The sequence below is a fragment of the Colius striatus genome, chromosome 1 (assembly GCF_028858725.1).
Source record: "Colius striatus isolate bColStr4 chromosome 1, bColStr4.1.hap1, whole genome shotgun sequence".
In the NCBI taxonomy this organism is placed as follows: Eukaryota; Metazoa; Chordata; class Aves; order Coliiformes; family Coliidae; genus Colius; species Colius striatus.
Genome location: NC_084759.1, coordinates 68,355,709 through 68,369,840, shown reverse-complemented (window position 1 = coordinate 68,369,840; position 14,132 = coordinate 68,355,709). Strand labels below are relative to the sequence as shown.

General features: G+C 37.6%; 1 protein-coding gene across 1 annotated transcript in view; it reads left to right on the top strand.

The window, feature by feature from the left end:
• OCA2 (OCA2 melanosomal transmembrane protein) overlaps window positions 1-12,651 on the top strand; it is a 174,241-nt gene extending 161,590 nt beyond the window's left edge. The window contains exon 23 of the mRNA XM_061988504.1: window positions 12,564-12,651. Within this exon, the coding sequence (XP_061844488.1) occupies window positions 12,564-12,651 (88 nt within the window). The remainder of the gene's footprint in view (window positions 1-12,563) is intronic.
• Window positions 12,652-14,132: the final 1,481 nt, after the last annotated feature.

Genomic DNA, 14,132 nt, shown 5'->3' with positions numbered 1-14,132 from the left:
TCTCTCCCATAGGAGATCTTCACAAAATACTCCAGTGTGGATCCTTTCCATGGAGTGCAATCCTTCATGAACAATATGGGTCTCCCACTGGGCCACAAGTCTGTCCAGAAAACCTTCTCTAGCATGGGTTCCTCTCTGTCCATGGGTTCACAGGGCCTGCCAGGAATTTGCTCCAGCACAGGCTTCCCACAGTCACAGCCTCCTTCAGACATCCACCTGCTCCAGTGTGGGGTCTTCCCCAGGCTGCATGTGGATCTCTACTCTCCCATGGCCTCCATGGCTGCAGGGACAGAGCCTGCCTCACCATGGGCTGCACTACAGGCTGCAGGAGGACCTCTGCTCTGGTGTCTGGAGCACCTCCTCCTATACTTTTTTAGTGACCTTTGTGTCTGCAGAGATGTTGCTCTCACATTCTGTTTCCCTTCTTCTGCTGCAGTTTTAGCACAGTAACTTTTTCCTCTTCTTCAATATGTTAATCACAGAGACATTACTTCCTTCACTAATTGGCTTGGCCTTGGTGAAGGGTTGTATCTATGTTAGAGTGAACTGGCATTGACCCCATCAGACACAGGGGAAGCTTCTAGCAGCTTCTCACAGAAGCCAAAACCTGACCACTGATTGACTTGCAAAGCCTGTGAACTGGTCATGCAGCTAAGCCCATGTGAAAACATACTGTTAGCGATTTTTATCTGCCTCTTCATACTGTACTTTTTCTATCTTGTCCATTTGTTAGATGTCCTCTTTCATCTCATCAGAAATGTTGGTATGCGTCTGTGACAATCCAGGAGACTACATTTCTGTATTATTTGTCTAATGCTTTGTATATGGGAGCTTTAATGTGCTGAGGAACTTAGAACAGATTTCACTGTATTTAACCTTCATTTGCTAGTGCACTTAAAATTACATCTATGATTAGAAAAGCTTTCCTTGTAGTGAGTACATAAGAGCTCAGATCTGTGGCTTCTCTGGGACAGGAAAACCTATACACTCCAGTGCACCATGATGGCAGAGAAAGCTTGAGGGGTTTCAGCAGTCCCCTTATTTGCCTTTGGTTGGCGTTTCATGGTGGGCTCGAGAGAAACTTCCAAGTGCACACTGCTAGAATAAATATCGCCACTCCTTGCTCTTCTATTAAACTGGAAGGTCTAAAGCATAGAGTTTGTGGTAGAAAGATTACAGGCCTTACAACATCAACAAGCTTTTGTCAGGAGGTGGCTGCTGAGTTCGTAATGAAATATAATCATTAGTGCACATGAAACATACGTCTACTATTTAATTCAAATGCAAGTAAATTGCTCCTCTATCCTGCTCAACTACTGTACATGAATCCTCTATCATCATGTTGTATGGCACATGAATGGGAATCTCAAAGAAAGGAGAAGGAAGAGTGGAACAGGATGGAACATTTTCTTTCTGTGTAGCATCTGGCTTTTTAGCAAGGTCCGGGGCTTCTGAAATAGTTGAGAGTGCTCTGTTGAAATTATTAAAGAATTAACCGCTAATCTCTACTGTAAAATACCATTTTCCTTTTATCTTGTGCTTTAATCAAAATGAAAGAGCACATTTGGAAAAATAAAAAGACACAGCAAAAAGTGTCCCAAATACCATTTATGAGGTTGGGATTAAGGATGTTAACAGAAATAACATTCAGGCAGTTTCCATTCCTGAATACTCACTGAGAAAAAGCAAGATAGTACAGAATCAGTGAAGGTTATGTAATTTGAAACATTTTGGAACTAAAATAAATCACAGTTAATTTCTGCCATATCCATTATCTTAAGTTTGTTTAGATTATGTAGAAAAATAGCATAGACTAAAAAAGATTTTTATAAATATGATTTGTTTCAAAAATAGACAACACACTTTATGAGAAATTCCTGTAGCAGACAGGTTTGAGCTATAAAAGATATTTTAACAAAAATGTGGATAAGCTTCAAGTAATAATCAAAAGTAAGTTTGCAGTATGGTAAATGTTTCCTGAAACAATAACTCTAACCATTGCAAAGCCTATTTCAACAGTCTTAATGAATTCATTTTTGTACGGTAAATCTCACTGGTTTGGTAATAATCTGTCTCATTAGTAGAATATTTATATCAGAACTGTTCAAACAATTCATGAGAAAAAAATCACTACTAATTCACTACCAGGAGGTTTATACTCACAACTAGTACATGAGTCTTTTAAAATACTGTCAGAGAAGACACACTTTATTGACTTTCTCTTCTAGTTGTGCATCATGATTTCGGTCTTTTTAAACTCAAACTCACAACTCCATCTCATTATACAGATGTGTAGGAGAGGAATAAATATGTCTTTCTCAAGGAACTGAATCTATTACATATATTTGCATTTCCTAGACTTTAGAATGGCATGAAGGTTTCATAGCAAAACCAGAAGTAACAAATTGAGGACTAAACTTGTTTATGGGTCTGCCTGGAGGATGTGGAGAGCAAATATTTATTGCTAATCACAGAATCATAGAATGGTAGGAAGGGACCTCTAGAGATCATCTAGTTCAACCCCCCTTGCTAAAGCAGGTCCACGTAGTCAGGTTGCACAGGATGATATATATATATATATATATGTGTGTATATATATATATATGATAGACACAAAGATGACATGAAGTTTTAATAAACTGTGCCACATTTTATCATGGCATGTCCTGCCTCTTTAGTAGGGCATGAGGGGAACTGATCTGTCTTTATGGAACATGTTCCCCTAACCGTGAATGATAAATTTACCGTGCCTCTAGGACTTTCCTATTAAAGCACCAGGTAATGGATTGTAAGGAACTATTTGGGGACTCAAATAGTTTTGGCAGTTAAAAAAAATTATCATTAGTGAACTAGAAACTCACTTGAATTAATCTTATTTAAACTCAGTTTACCAGTAGAATTTGGTAGATGTCAAAATTTAAGTTTGCAGAATTTATATTAGCTCTGATAAATTCAATAGTAAACAATTTGTCTAGCTACATGTTGGAAGTAACAGTAAATACTGTGTTTGCAATTCTTTCATTTCTTTGGAGTATAAATATCAGAAACAAAATCAAGTATGTTACATTGCAATGTGGAGAAAAATCATCTGACTAAAGATGAAGCTAAAATTCAGTCTGTGACATATTCCATTTTGCCAACATACAGTATATAAGATCACTTGTTTTCAAATCATCATAACAATGCTGCCTGGCAAAAATTGGAGTTATTACTTTGATTATAAACTTCTATAATTTTGACAGCCCACTTTGTAGCTTTAACATTGTATGCCATATTTTTCATGGGAGTATTTGTTAATGGAAAAGAGACATAATATGCTCTTTTAAATGGACTCTACAGACTGAATTACTTAGGAAAAAGTAGATATAAAGCAATTCCTGTTTTAAAGGGATGTGTAGATTTTAGCAGCATTAAAACTTAGATGAAACTGCCAAAATGTAAAGCTGTGAAGTAAAATTTTTGAAGGACTTTTGTATCTCTAAAGAGACTCTTTGTATGATATAAATTATAATGACTAATTAAAAACTACCACACAGTTTCTTCTGTTTTCTGTAGGGGCTTAGAAACAGAATAAGGTAAAACAGAGGTGAATTAAAGTTTGATTATCTTAGAAGGAAAAAAATCTACATAAAAAAGGGAAAAGGTATTTCTAAATTATTCCAGTCTCTCCAGTTAGTTGACTGGAATTTGGAAAACAATCCATGTAACCTAAGATATTTTCTGTAAGTAGTAGATAATTTTAGTATTTTTCTTATTGTATTTACAATGGGGCTTTTTTTAGAATATCAATTGTGAACAATGGGATACATTACTGCTGCTCTTAGTTAAATGCAAATATTGTCCAAGTTGCTAGCACACAAGCATTTGTCTGTTTAGAAATAAACAAAAGAAAAGACACTCAGTTTCTTAAAAAACTCAACACTGAAACTGAGCTGCTGCAATTATATTTAAAGCTGTCTGTATGTATACTGTCCCATGGAAATGAGGACTGATAGTTATAGTCTTGACTTTGCAAAGGCTTTTTTCTGTCTGTCAAAGTGTGGGTTTGGTTGGCAAAGCCAGAATGTTGTACTGATATGCATAGGACTATTTCCTTCTGGAAACTCAGGAAAGATCATCCCACTTTAAGTGTGAACAGGTGAGCTCTTATCCACAGACTAGAGAACAGAAGCTGAGGGGGGATCTCATTAATATTTATAAATATATAAATGGTGGATATCAGGAGGTTGGGGCATCCCTTTTTCTGTTGCACCTAGTAACAGGACAAGGGGTAATGGGATGAAGCTGGAACACAGAAAGTTCCATTTAAACATAAGAAAAAACTGTTTCACTGTTCAGGTGAGGGAGCCCTGGCACAGGCTGCCCAGGGAGGATGTGGAGTCTCCTTCTCTGGAGGTCTTCAAAACCCACCTGGACACATTCTTGTGTGACTTGATCTAGGTGAATCTGCTTCTGCAGATGGGTTGGACTAGATGATCTCTAAAGGTCCCTTCCAACCCCTACCATTCTGTGATTCTATGATCTCCAAAGGCAGAAAAGCCAAAAAAGAGACTACATCTGAGATATCTGTGGTCACTTGATCTGTCTGTGTGACTCCTGATCCAGCAAAACACTTAAATATGTTTTCTATGTTGGATGTAATTATTCCCATGCTTAAACAAGAGATTTCAGACATTTTTCAGGTCATTGGCTTGCGTATGTCTTTATAATAATAACCTACTGAAGCCTAATCTATAAAGCCAGATAATCTGGATTTGAGTGTGCTGTTTAAATTTAGTAAAATACATCTGAACATGTGAGGTTAGTGATTGGACTCAATGATCTTAAAGGTCTTTTCCAACCATAACAATTCTATTATTCTATGTGCAAAAGTCTCAATCTAGTATCTTTTACATCCTGCTATGCCAATTAGCTTGTCTCAAATAGTTCTATTTCTCAATGAAATGTGGGATATTTATGTGTAGAGTTACAGGTTTTCTTCTTCTTTGTCACCTACGTACGAGGTTTTGAATACCTTCTGCACATTGCCAAATTATTAAGATAGATTTGTTAATTTAAAGAGATATTAGAAGCACAGGGACAGTGGAGAAAAATAGCTTTCACAAATGTCTCAGTTATGTTGCTTTTCCCTATGATCATTATGTTTTGTCTAACGAACTTTTCAAGTTCATTTCTGTACATGAGTTTCTGTTCTTCACTGGCTGTCTACAGGATTTCACCATTTTCTATTAGACTTGTAAGTTTAGTTTTAAAAGAAAGGTTATATACAATTGTTGTCTAATAACTAGTGTTTTGCCAATTTTTAAATTCCAATTGTTTTCTCTTTCAACTAGAATTGATGTGATTTCTATTTTTTTTTTTCCTGATGTTTCATATGGGTTGTTACTTTACCTTGTATGAGTTGGTTTTGGATAGTTAACAGCATCCCTTGTTCTGACAGTCATATAGTTAATCTCAATTTTACTGGAGAAACTTAGATACTGCAACAAATACTTTATCAATAGTCATTTGAATCTGCTGCGTGGAGCTGGCACACCAGCTGTTCTCTTACAGTGAAAGTCTGCACTTTTTTCTTTATACAATCAGAATTTTGTAAGGCCAAGAAAAGGCACATTGCTTGTTCCGCACATAAAAGTGCTGAGGTTACAGCAAAATGCCTTTAGGAGGATGTTCTAGACTGGGAGGCACATTCTAACATAAAACCCCTAAACCCACCATTTTTCTTACTCAGAATCTCATTTTCCTTATCTCAAGTTCCCTTCTGGCTGTGAGCCTATGGGAAATCTTGGCAGAGAGTCAAAATAGATATAATATAATGAGAAATTATTATAATTTTAGCAATCACATGGAAAATAGGATTATAAACTTTGTTCTGTGATTTAAATTACATAGTAACTCTGTGTATGTTAACTACTAGGTAACCACACTGTAATTTTTATGTAATTCCAGACTATATAAAATTCACAGCAATTTAATGTTGAATTAATGATCACTTTCAGATTTAGCCACCTGTTCTCTGAGCTACAGCAGGTGTCTGGATTTCAAGGGGTCATGGGCATGTGATAAATATTTTGAGTCTACGTTCTTTAAGCTGTTAGTAAAGTCCATGCTTTCCTTTCAGGTAAACTGGACCAGTATGTGTGACTTGAAATAACAGAAAGGTTGACATAACCAAAATGACAGGAGACTCATTAAGATAGTCTGCATTGAAAGAAGGGGATGGAAGAAATAGGATGACAGGAAAGTGGTGACAGCAATAATAAGAACAGAGAAACTGTCAAAAGGAAAATTCCTAGTGCCTTTGAGGTAGACAACAAATGAAAAATCTTTTGAGTTTCCATTCCTTCCCAAAGCCAAAGAAAAAAGGTAGGGAATTAATCAATAGAGCTAATAAAAATGGATTTTTTTCACCCAAGAAATTATGAAGGTTTATCTTTTTTAACAACTAGGATGAAAAGTCAAAAGAAACCTTTGAGAAAATCTCTCTGTAGGAAAATTTTGCATCAAATAATCATTATTTTGAATAAATCTGAAAAAAATGTAGACAATTTTAGAAACTACAATATTCACAAACAAGTGTTGCATTTCTGAAGGAAATTTTGTCCTCTTTTTTTCCTCCAAAAAAGGATTTAACTCTACTATGTAATTCTAGCTGAGGTGCAGAACTTGCTCATAGAGCTGTACTGTATTAGACCATAATTTATGTAGATCTATATAACTTTTGTTAACTATTTGAGTTGTGTTCATCACTGTAAAATTGTTCCATCTTCTATTAACAAAACCCCTACCTTTCTAGAGTTTGGTTCATGAGGGTTGTGATATATTCTTTTCATTAATATTCATGAATATTGTGATTATACCCTTTTGTTGAAATATTTTAAATGAGTTACTTTGCAAACTGAATTATGACACTTCATTAAAAGGTGTAACTTTCCTTTAATTCAGAAATAATCTCATGTATTATTTAAGTATACTCACACCTGAATCTCTTTTCTGAGACTGCTTTCATAGACATTTAGATGTTCACTTAAAAATGAACTTGTGATTATCAAACTTACAGAGCAAAGCATTGCACACAATGAGAGACTGCCCAAGAATGAAAAGAACTATCTTTCATCTGTCTTTTATAAAATATTTTCTGATAACTTGTCAATCTTTAGGTATGCAGATGATGGTTTCTTACTCTGTTTTGAACAGTAGAGGAACAAGTAGGTGAATGAGAATCACAGACTGAATGAGTTTGGAAGGGAACTCCGGAAGTCAAGCAGGTCCACCTAGAGCCCGTTGCCTAGGAACACATCCAGATGGAGGCTAAGGATGGAGGCTCTGCCACTTCTCTGGGCAGCCTGTGCCAGTGCTCAGTCACCCTCACAATGAAAAAGTGTTCTGATGTTCAGAGGGAACCTCCTGTGCTTCAGTTTGTGCCCATTGATCCTGTTTTTGGGCACCACTGAGAAGGGCCTGGCACTGTCTTCTTTACACTTACTTACTTTCACCCCTGAGCCTTCTATTCTACAGGCTAAACAGTCCCAGTTTTCAGACTTTCTTCACAGGAGAGATGCTCCACTGCTCCACTCCCTTAGTCATCTTTGTGGCTCTCCATTGAACTCTATCCCATATGCCCATGTGTCTCTCTTGTGTGAAGAGGGAGAGTGAGACTGACCTCTCAGAGTCCCTCCCATGATTTATAGCCAAAACAGGACTGTCTTGTCTCCACAAAGCTTCCTCCCTTGGCTGCTTCTCAGGCTGATCTCTCAGGCCTGCAACTCCCAGATCTGAACCAGAGAGAAGTGAGTACTGGCGGTTTTAACCCCTTGTGTGCAATTCCCACATTTACCGGAGAGGCTAGCACTGGACGGAGCACTCCAGGTGTGTCTTCACCAATGCTGTGTAGAGGGGAAAGAGTCACCTGCCTTGACTTGCTGGCAATATGTTTCCTAATGAAACCTCTCTTGTTGCAAAGGCACATTTAATGGGTCATATTCAGCTTCGTGTTCACCATGACCCCCAAGTCCTTTTCTCCAAAACTGAGGTTATACCTTCTATAGAACTTGCAGTATGAAACTGATACGAAGTAAGAAAAGCAAAATTTTAAGCCCTGTGCCAACACCACCAGTCAAGGTTAAATTGCACATTAAATGACAAATACAAATAGAAGTTAGCTTTAACCCTCTTTTAACTCTTACCCCTGGCTACCACCAGGCTTTCCTTCACTGCCAATGTTTTGATCTTGGGAGATTCCTTCTGTTGCTTTTCCACTGAAGATTTCCCGTTTCCTTGGAGGTATGCTTCTTCCACAGGTTCCTCTGAGGATGCACAGGTTTGAGCTATTGAGTTTTGAGCTGTCAAGGAAGGCAGTGCCTGTAAGTGGGGTTTTTTGTTGGTGAAAATGGACAGAACAAAACACTGAACCTGTGTGTTTTATGTCCCACATCTTGCTGGCTCTTGAAGAATCACAAAATAGAACTGTTAAGTACTGTAAGAGATAGGTTTGTCTAGGAGAACTCAATTCAGACCTCACAGGTTTCATTATTATTATTTAGCAGATAAACTTATAACCTCAGAAAACTGTAATAGTCACACCCGTAGATACTCATTAAAAATGAGTTTTATTCCCAGAATAACAGTACACCAGTTGCCATTTCTTCTGAGTATAAGCAGGACGAAGAAATCTTGCAGTGAGGCAGGATCAGAATAACTAGGTCATTACCAGTGAAAATCTTCACTTGCCTTGCTGTTTTTGTGCCCACGATTGACATCTAATACATGCTTCACACTCATCTTCACAGAATTTCATATTGTTCATTTCAAATTCTCATTTTAATTTGTTCAGAACATGCTGAATTCTCTTCTCCACAAGGTCTGACATCTCTCCCATGCTGGGTGATTTGCAAGCTTTTCACTACTGGATTGATGAAGTTATTAATAAGTAAAACTTTGTCCAAGAAAAATCCTTGAGGGTCTCACTGGAAATTCTCTCACTATCTCACATCTACTTGCTGTGTATATTTAAGCTGGGTGATTTCGTTTAGGTTGCAGTTTTGCATGTAAGCTGGTACAACGCAAAAGGAGGGAAGAGAGGGGTGAATGCTACATCCTATCACCCATCACAATTGTATCTGACCCTGCATCCTCTCTGAGGCAGTGAAAATACCTGAGAAGAGTCAGGATAAACCCTTTAACCATGCAGGTTGTGTGTATCTCTCTGTCTGCAGAGAGGGAGAGGCAAGAAAAGTCTGCTCACTGCAGAGCACTTTAGAAAAATACTAAAATGTATTTTTATGTCAAAGATGCTAATTATTTTTCCTTACGGATCTGAAGTTTTAGCACAAGAAATGTTGTTGTGACTTATAAGCTCTGCAGATCCTTTTTCCTGAACAGGAGCAACTGAACGATATGGTGCTTTTTGACTCCAAGGAGTATGATGAAAATGCCACTTCCTGGAAGTAATTTTTACATTGTTTAAAATGTGTTCTTAGACTAGATATAACTAAAGAAAACATTGGTACCTAAACTTTGCATTGTATGTGGTCTGGGAGAGGAACTGTATCTTCTTTTAGGAGAGAACAATGAGTAGTGTAATAGCGTAACAGGACATTGAACCAACTCAAGTAATCAATTAACTCTGCAGTAACTAATATTTACTGACTGAGCTCTATCTCCCCTCTCTCTGGTACACAAATTCCACATTGAATTTGGTCCAATTACATTAATGCCTAGGCCAGTGAGCCTGAAATTCAGGTCTCAAGTTGAGGGGTAATTGTCCATGCAGTGAGAATAATGGCTTGGTAGTGGTGTCCTCTGCAAACATCCACACTAAATGAAATGAGGTTCCTCCCCAGGCTGGCTGTATGTGTATTTGACACTATGATAGTGGGGCTATGATCATAATTCCAGCACTTTTGTATGTGGCCCTGTGTAATTAATCTGTTTTCTTTGACAGACCTCCTTGAAGCTGAAGCTAACTTTTCTGTTCTGTTCTCAATGCTTGAGTAGACTTTCAATATTTCTGCAAGCTTCTCTCCCATTGCCAGTCTTCACAAAGGTGTTATATTGCCATTCACTGCTGAGCTGCTGTGTGTTCTCCAGGGAAGTTTGTTGAGTTGTGCTAATAGAGATTAAGAACTGTGTTCAGTTTATACTGAAGAATGTAGGGGAATAGTTTAGCCATCCTATTTTATTCTCATAGCCATTACTGGTTTTTCATTGTGCCTAGACACTTTTATCTAAGTGAAACTGGGGAAGCCAGACGGCAGATTTGCTGAGGGAAGGAAGGAAACAGTCTGATAAACTACCAAGTTATTTATTTATTTATCTAAAATAATTCCAAGAGATGCTTTTGCTCTGCTGTTTTACAGTATAATTATTTTGACTATTATAGTGAATGAGTAATGATCCAGCTCTTTCAGGTAGTGAGCCATTCAAATGCAGGGATCTGACCAGTCAGTCTGGAAAAGAAATAACACTTATCTGCAGTGTATTTATACACATTCATATGAACAGACTTTTCATATTTCAGACTTTTTAGAAAATATTTCAAAGCTGTGACAATCCTATGATCCTTTTTAACAATTCTTCATAGCTTTGACCACTTGGACACAGCTATCCCTTCTCTCTCCTCCTCTCCCTTTCTCTTTTCCCCAAGTCCAAAAACCAGACAGAACAGCAATACTAATGCCTGTTACCAAAATGGCAGAAGAGGCCAGCACACCGAGTTCTAAATCCCAGACAGATGGAGGAGAAAGCCTCTGGATCCAGGTGTGGGAACTGTCCTTCTGGGACAGATCTTGCAGACATGGACACAAGCACATGCCAGCTTCTTCATGAGGATGTCAAGAAGAAAGAAACGAGATGATCATAAGCCTTGACAGCCTTGCCCTTTGCACATTTCCAGATGTGCAAAGGGTTTCCTTTGTTCTTGATCTGCCTCTATTTCTACTGGTACTTGAGATGGGCTCACTTTGATAGTGGTTCAAGAACAGCCATGAAGCAGACACTATGGACAAACTTGTTCACTAAATAATTGCAACATTTTCTTTACAGTGTTTGGTTTCAATAATTTTCTAATTATTCTGCAGCCTTTATAGATCAAGACTGATTATGTTTGTGTTTGCAGTGACCCTCACTCCTGGTAAAATTCCCATCAGTAACTTGAACAAGTGGCTGTTAAAAGTGAAAGCACCTCTGATCTACTGGTCACAGCTACACCTCCTTCAGTCAATTTTTCAGCAAAACAGCAATGAAAGAAATATGAGAATCTCAAGGTTTAGAGTAACATCACAGCTGCAGGTAGAAAGAGCAGATTGCAATGAGCCATTGAGAAGTTTAGTTTTCATTTTATGCAAGTGTTTTTGTATGCTGAGGAATTAGGGCCCAGACTTAATGCCCTAAGAGGTGCCTTCTAGCTGTAGATTTCTAAAGTCAGAAGCTATTAATCTACTCGAACTCAGAGAATGGTGACCTCCTGTCACATACAAAGGAATATTTCTTCATTGGTTTTCTGATCAGCAATGGCAGAGAGGAACAAGCTCGAGGACCTTACCTAAGGTCTCCTAAAAAGCAAGGCAAAAAGGTATATTTAAGTGAAATTCTGTAATTCCGAGAACGTTGCAATGCTTTGATAAGGATTATGGAAATTCTTGGCTGAGCTCGACAAAAGAAACTACATGAGGAGGGTCATTTGTGGCATGATAGTTTTTCAGTTCTCCTTGTGATTTTAGTAACATAAGACAAATGAATGTGATCACAACAGTGGTTCTTCACAGTTCCTTAGAATCATACAATAATGCTTTTAAGTTTCAGAAAACTCTCTACAAATCTAGCAGTGTAGGACTTGTTCAACTTAACATCCTTTGCAGTTGTCTGTCTGTGCTGCCCATGTTTGTCTGCCGAAAGAAAGCTATAAAATCTGGGTGTTGTCTGAAAAGCTTATTCTATGATGAAAAAGAAATAGCTGTTTTGATAGTACAGCAAAGTTTCAGCACTTTTACAGCTGCCCAGTGTTTATTTCCAACAGTCCATTGACGTTCAAATCTGTTAAACCTGGTGAGAAGTAAGGGAGTGCTAGCTGTATGTGACTACAGATCAAAAAAGAAATGATTTAATGAGTTTCAGTCATAGATTAAGTTATAAAGTGCCATGTGAGGGTTACACACCTAATCTGAAGTGACACACTGGATAATCTATTCTAATGCTGTATCATTTGTAAGAATTGATGTTTTACTTGTATAATTGCATGTTCTCTGGAGGGAAAAAAAAACCACAAGTAAAACAAGAAGTCATGCTGATTCTCAGATGGAGCAAATGGGAAGAGAGGTCCTGTAACCAATGGAATTGTTCTGTTTTTTACTTCCTATATCTTTAAATAGTCTGGAACTAGAACTGTGAGCTTGAATATTAGATTCCTAGACACTGTCATACTCTCAGTACATCCATGCTTTTGATACTGCTATAAGCATACTCAAAGCTTGGAATATGTATGATAACTTATATTTCCATTTCATAAACCTTTTGGAGAATGAGCTACTGTATCCTTACTGATTTTTATTTTACTGTTGTTGCAGGTTAGGTTTCCCTATGATGATCGTATCCTGTACCATCGGGATGTGCTACCTTCTTGTTGCTCACGTCGTAGTTGGTTGGAACTCATAGTAATTTATACTTTCAAGACTCAAAGAAGCTTTCTCTTTTATTTAGTTTATACATCAGAACACTAAGAACACATAATAAAGGAAAAAAAAAAGAGGTGTAAAATCACAATGACTGTGACCATCAGCATCAGGTTTGGTCATTCTTAACCTTCTGTTTTGTGAACAATTTGAAGAACTAGACAGTCAAAATTAAAATCCATATATTTAATTATGAATGCAGTTATTGTGCAGATGAAAAGACGCTGTCACAAGGGAATATGTTGTGCCTGAAAGCTTGTATTGACACAATTTGAGTATAGTCACAGATGAAAAACTCATTCACAATAGCAGATGTTCAGTAATTTCTTCTTAGGGCTTCATTTGTCTTTGTCAATGCATTTAGCTATTTGTACTCAAGTAACTAATATTCAAGTTGTAATAATAGACAGTTAAGCAGAAAGTCTGTACACTGTGAAGGATGTATCATTATCTACATTTAAAAATAAACACATGTCCTGAAAATGTGCTCTGGAAGGAGTTATTATTTTGGAACCCAGACTACATTCTGTGGAGGTTTTCATTTTAAAGCTCCTACATAGTGTTAAGGTATATTTTTACTTAAAATAAACTAACGCTTCTTACCTTACAAAAGAACAGACATAAAATGTGATAAAGCACTGGACTTCTCCCATTTCATTATTAATTCACTTCTGTGATGGAATACTCTAAATCTTTTAACAGGTTAATACACTATATGGAAAGATGAGATCATACTTTGGCTTTGATTTCCTTCTCTCTGATAATAATGTGTTAAAACCACATATATTGTTTTGTGTAATTGGCTGACAGAGCAGGTCAAACTTCCAATTATGCATATTAAGTCCTATGAGGCATTCAGATTCTCAATCCCCATCTTCCAATACCTTTGTAGGATTGGTCTGAATTACTGGCAGGTCTGTTTTATCTTGACTCAGAGAAATTGGCAACCTGGTGAATTCTACCCAGGTGAACAAGACTGAATTACAGGGAGCCACTAAAGAGGATCAAATACGGCTTTTACTTGTGCTTAGTCCTTGAGATAACCTGGTGAGAGAGAAGCAGCATGTCTCTCATACAGGGTGTGAGGTTAACCATACAGTCTATTCTACTCATATGCAGGTTGTGTCCCTCACCTACTCTTTTTTTTTTTAGTCTGAAATATGATATTATGAGGCTAATGGAAATGAGTCACAGCACCCACTGCAAGCAAAGCTGTCTCCCACCCCTCATATTAGATTCACTGATAGCAGAAGAAGCGTGTAGAGCAGGAGGGGAAGAGTTCTCTTCATTGCCCCAAAACCTACCACCAAGACTTCCAGCCCTATTCACACTTGGGCTCCCTGTGTCAGTGAAGCCTCCTGCTGTGAGGCCAAGTTTGGCAGCACTGTTGAGGAAGCTCAAGGCTGCTCTACCAGTGGCTAGCTGAAGATTACAAGATCTTCTACCAAAACAAGTACTAACCTC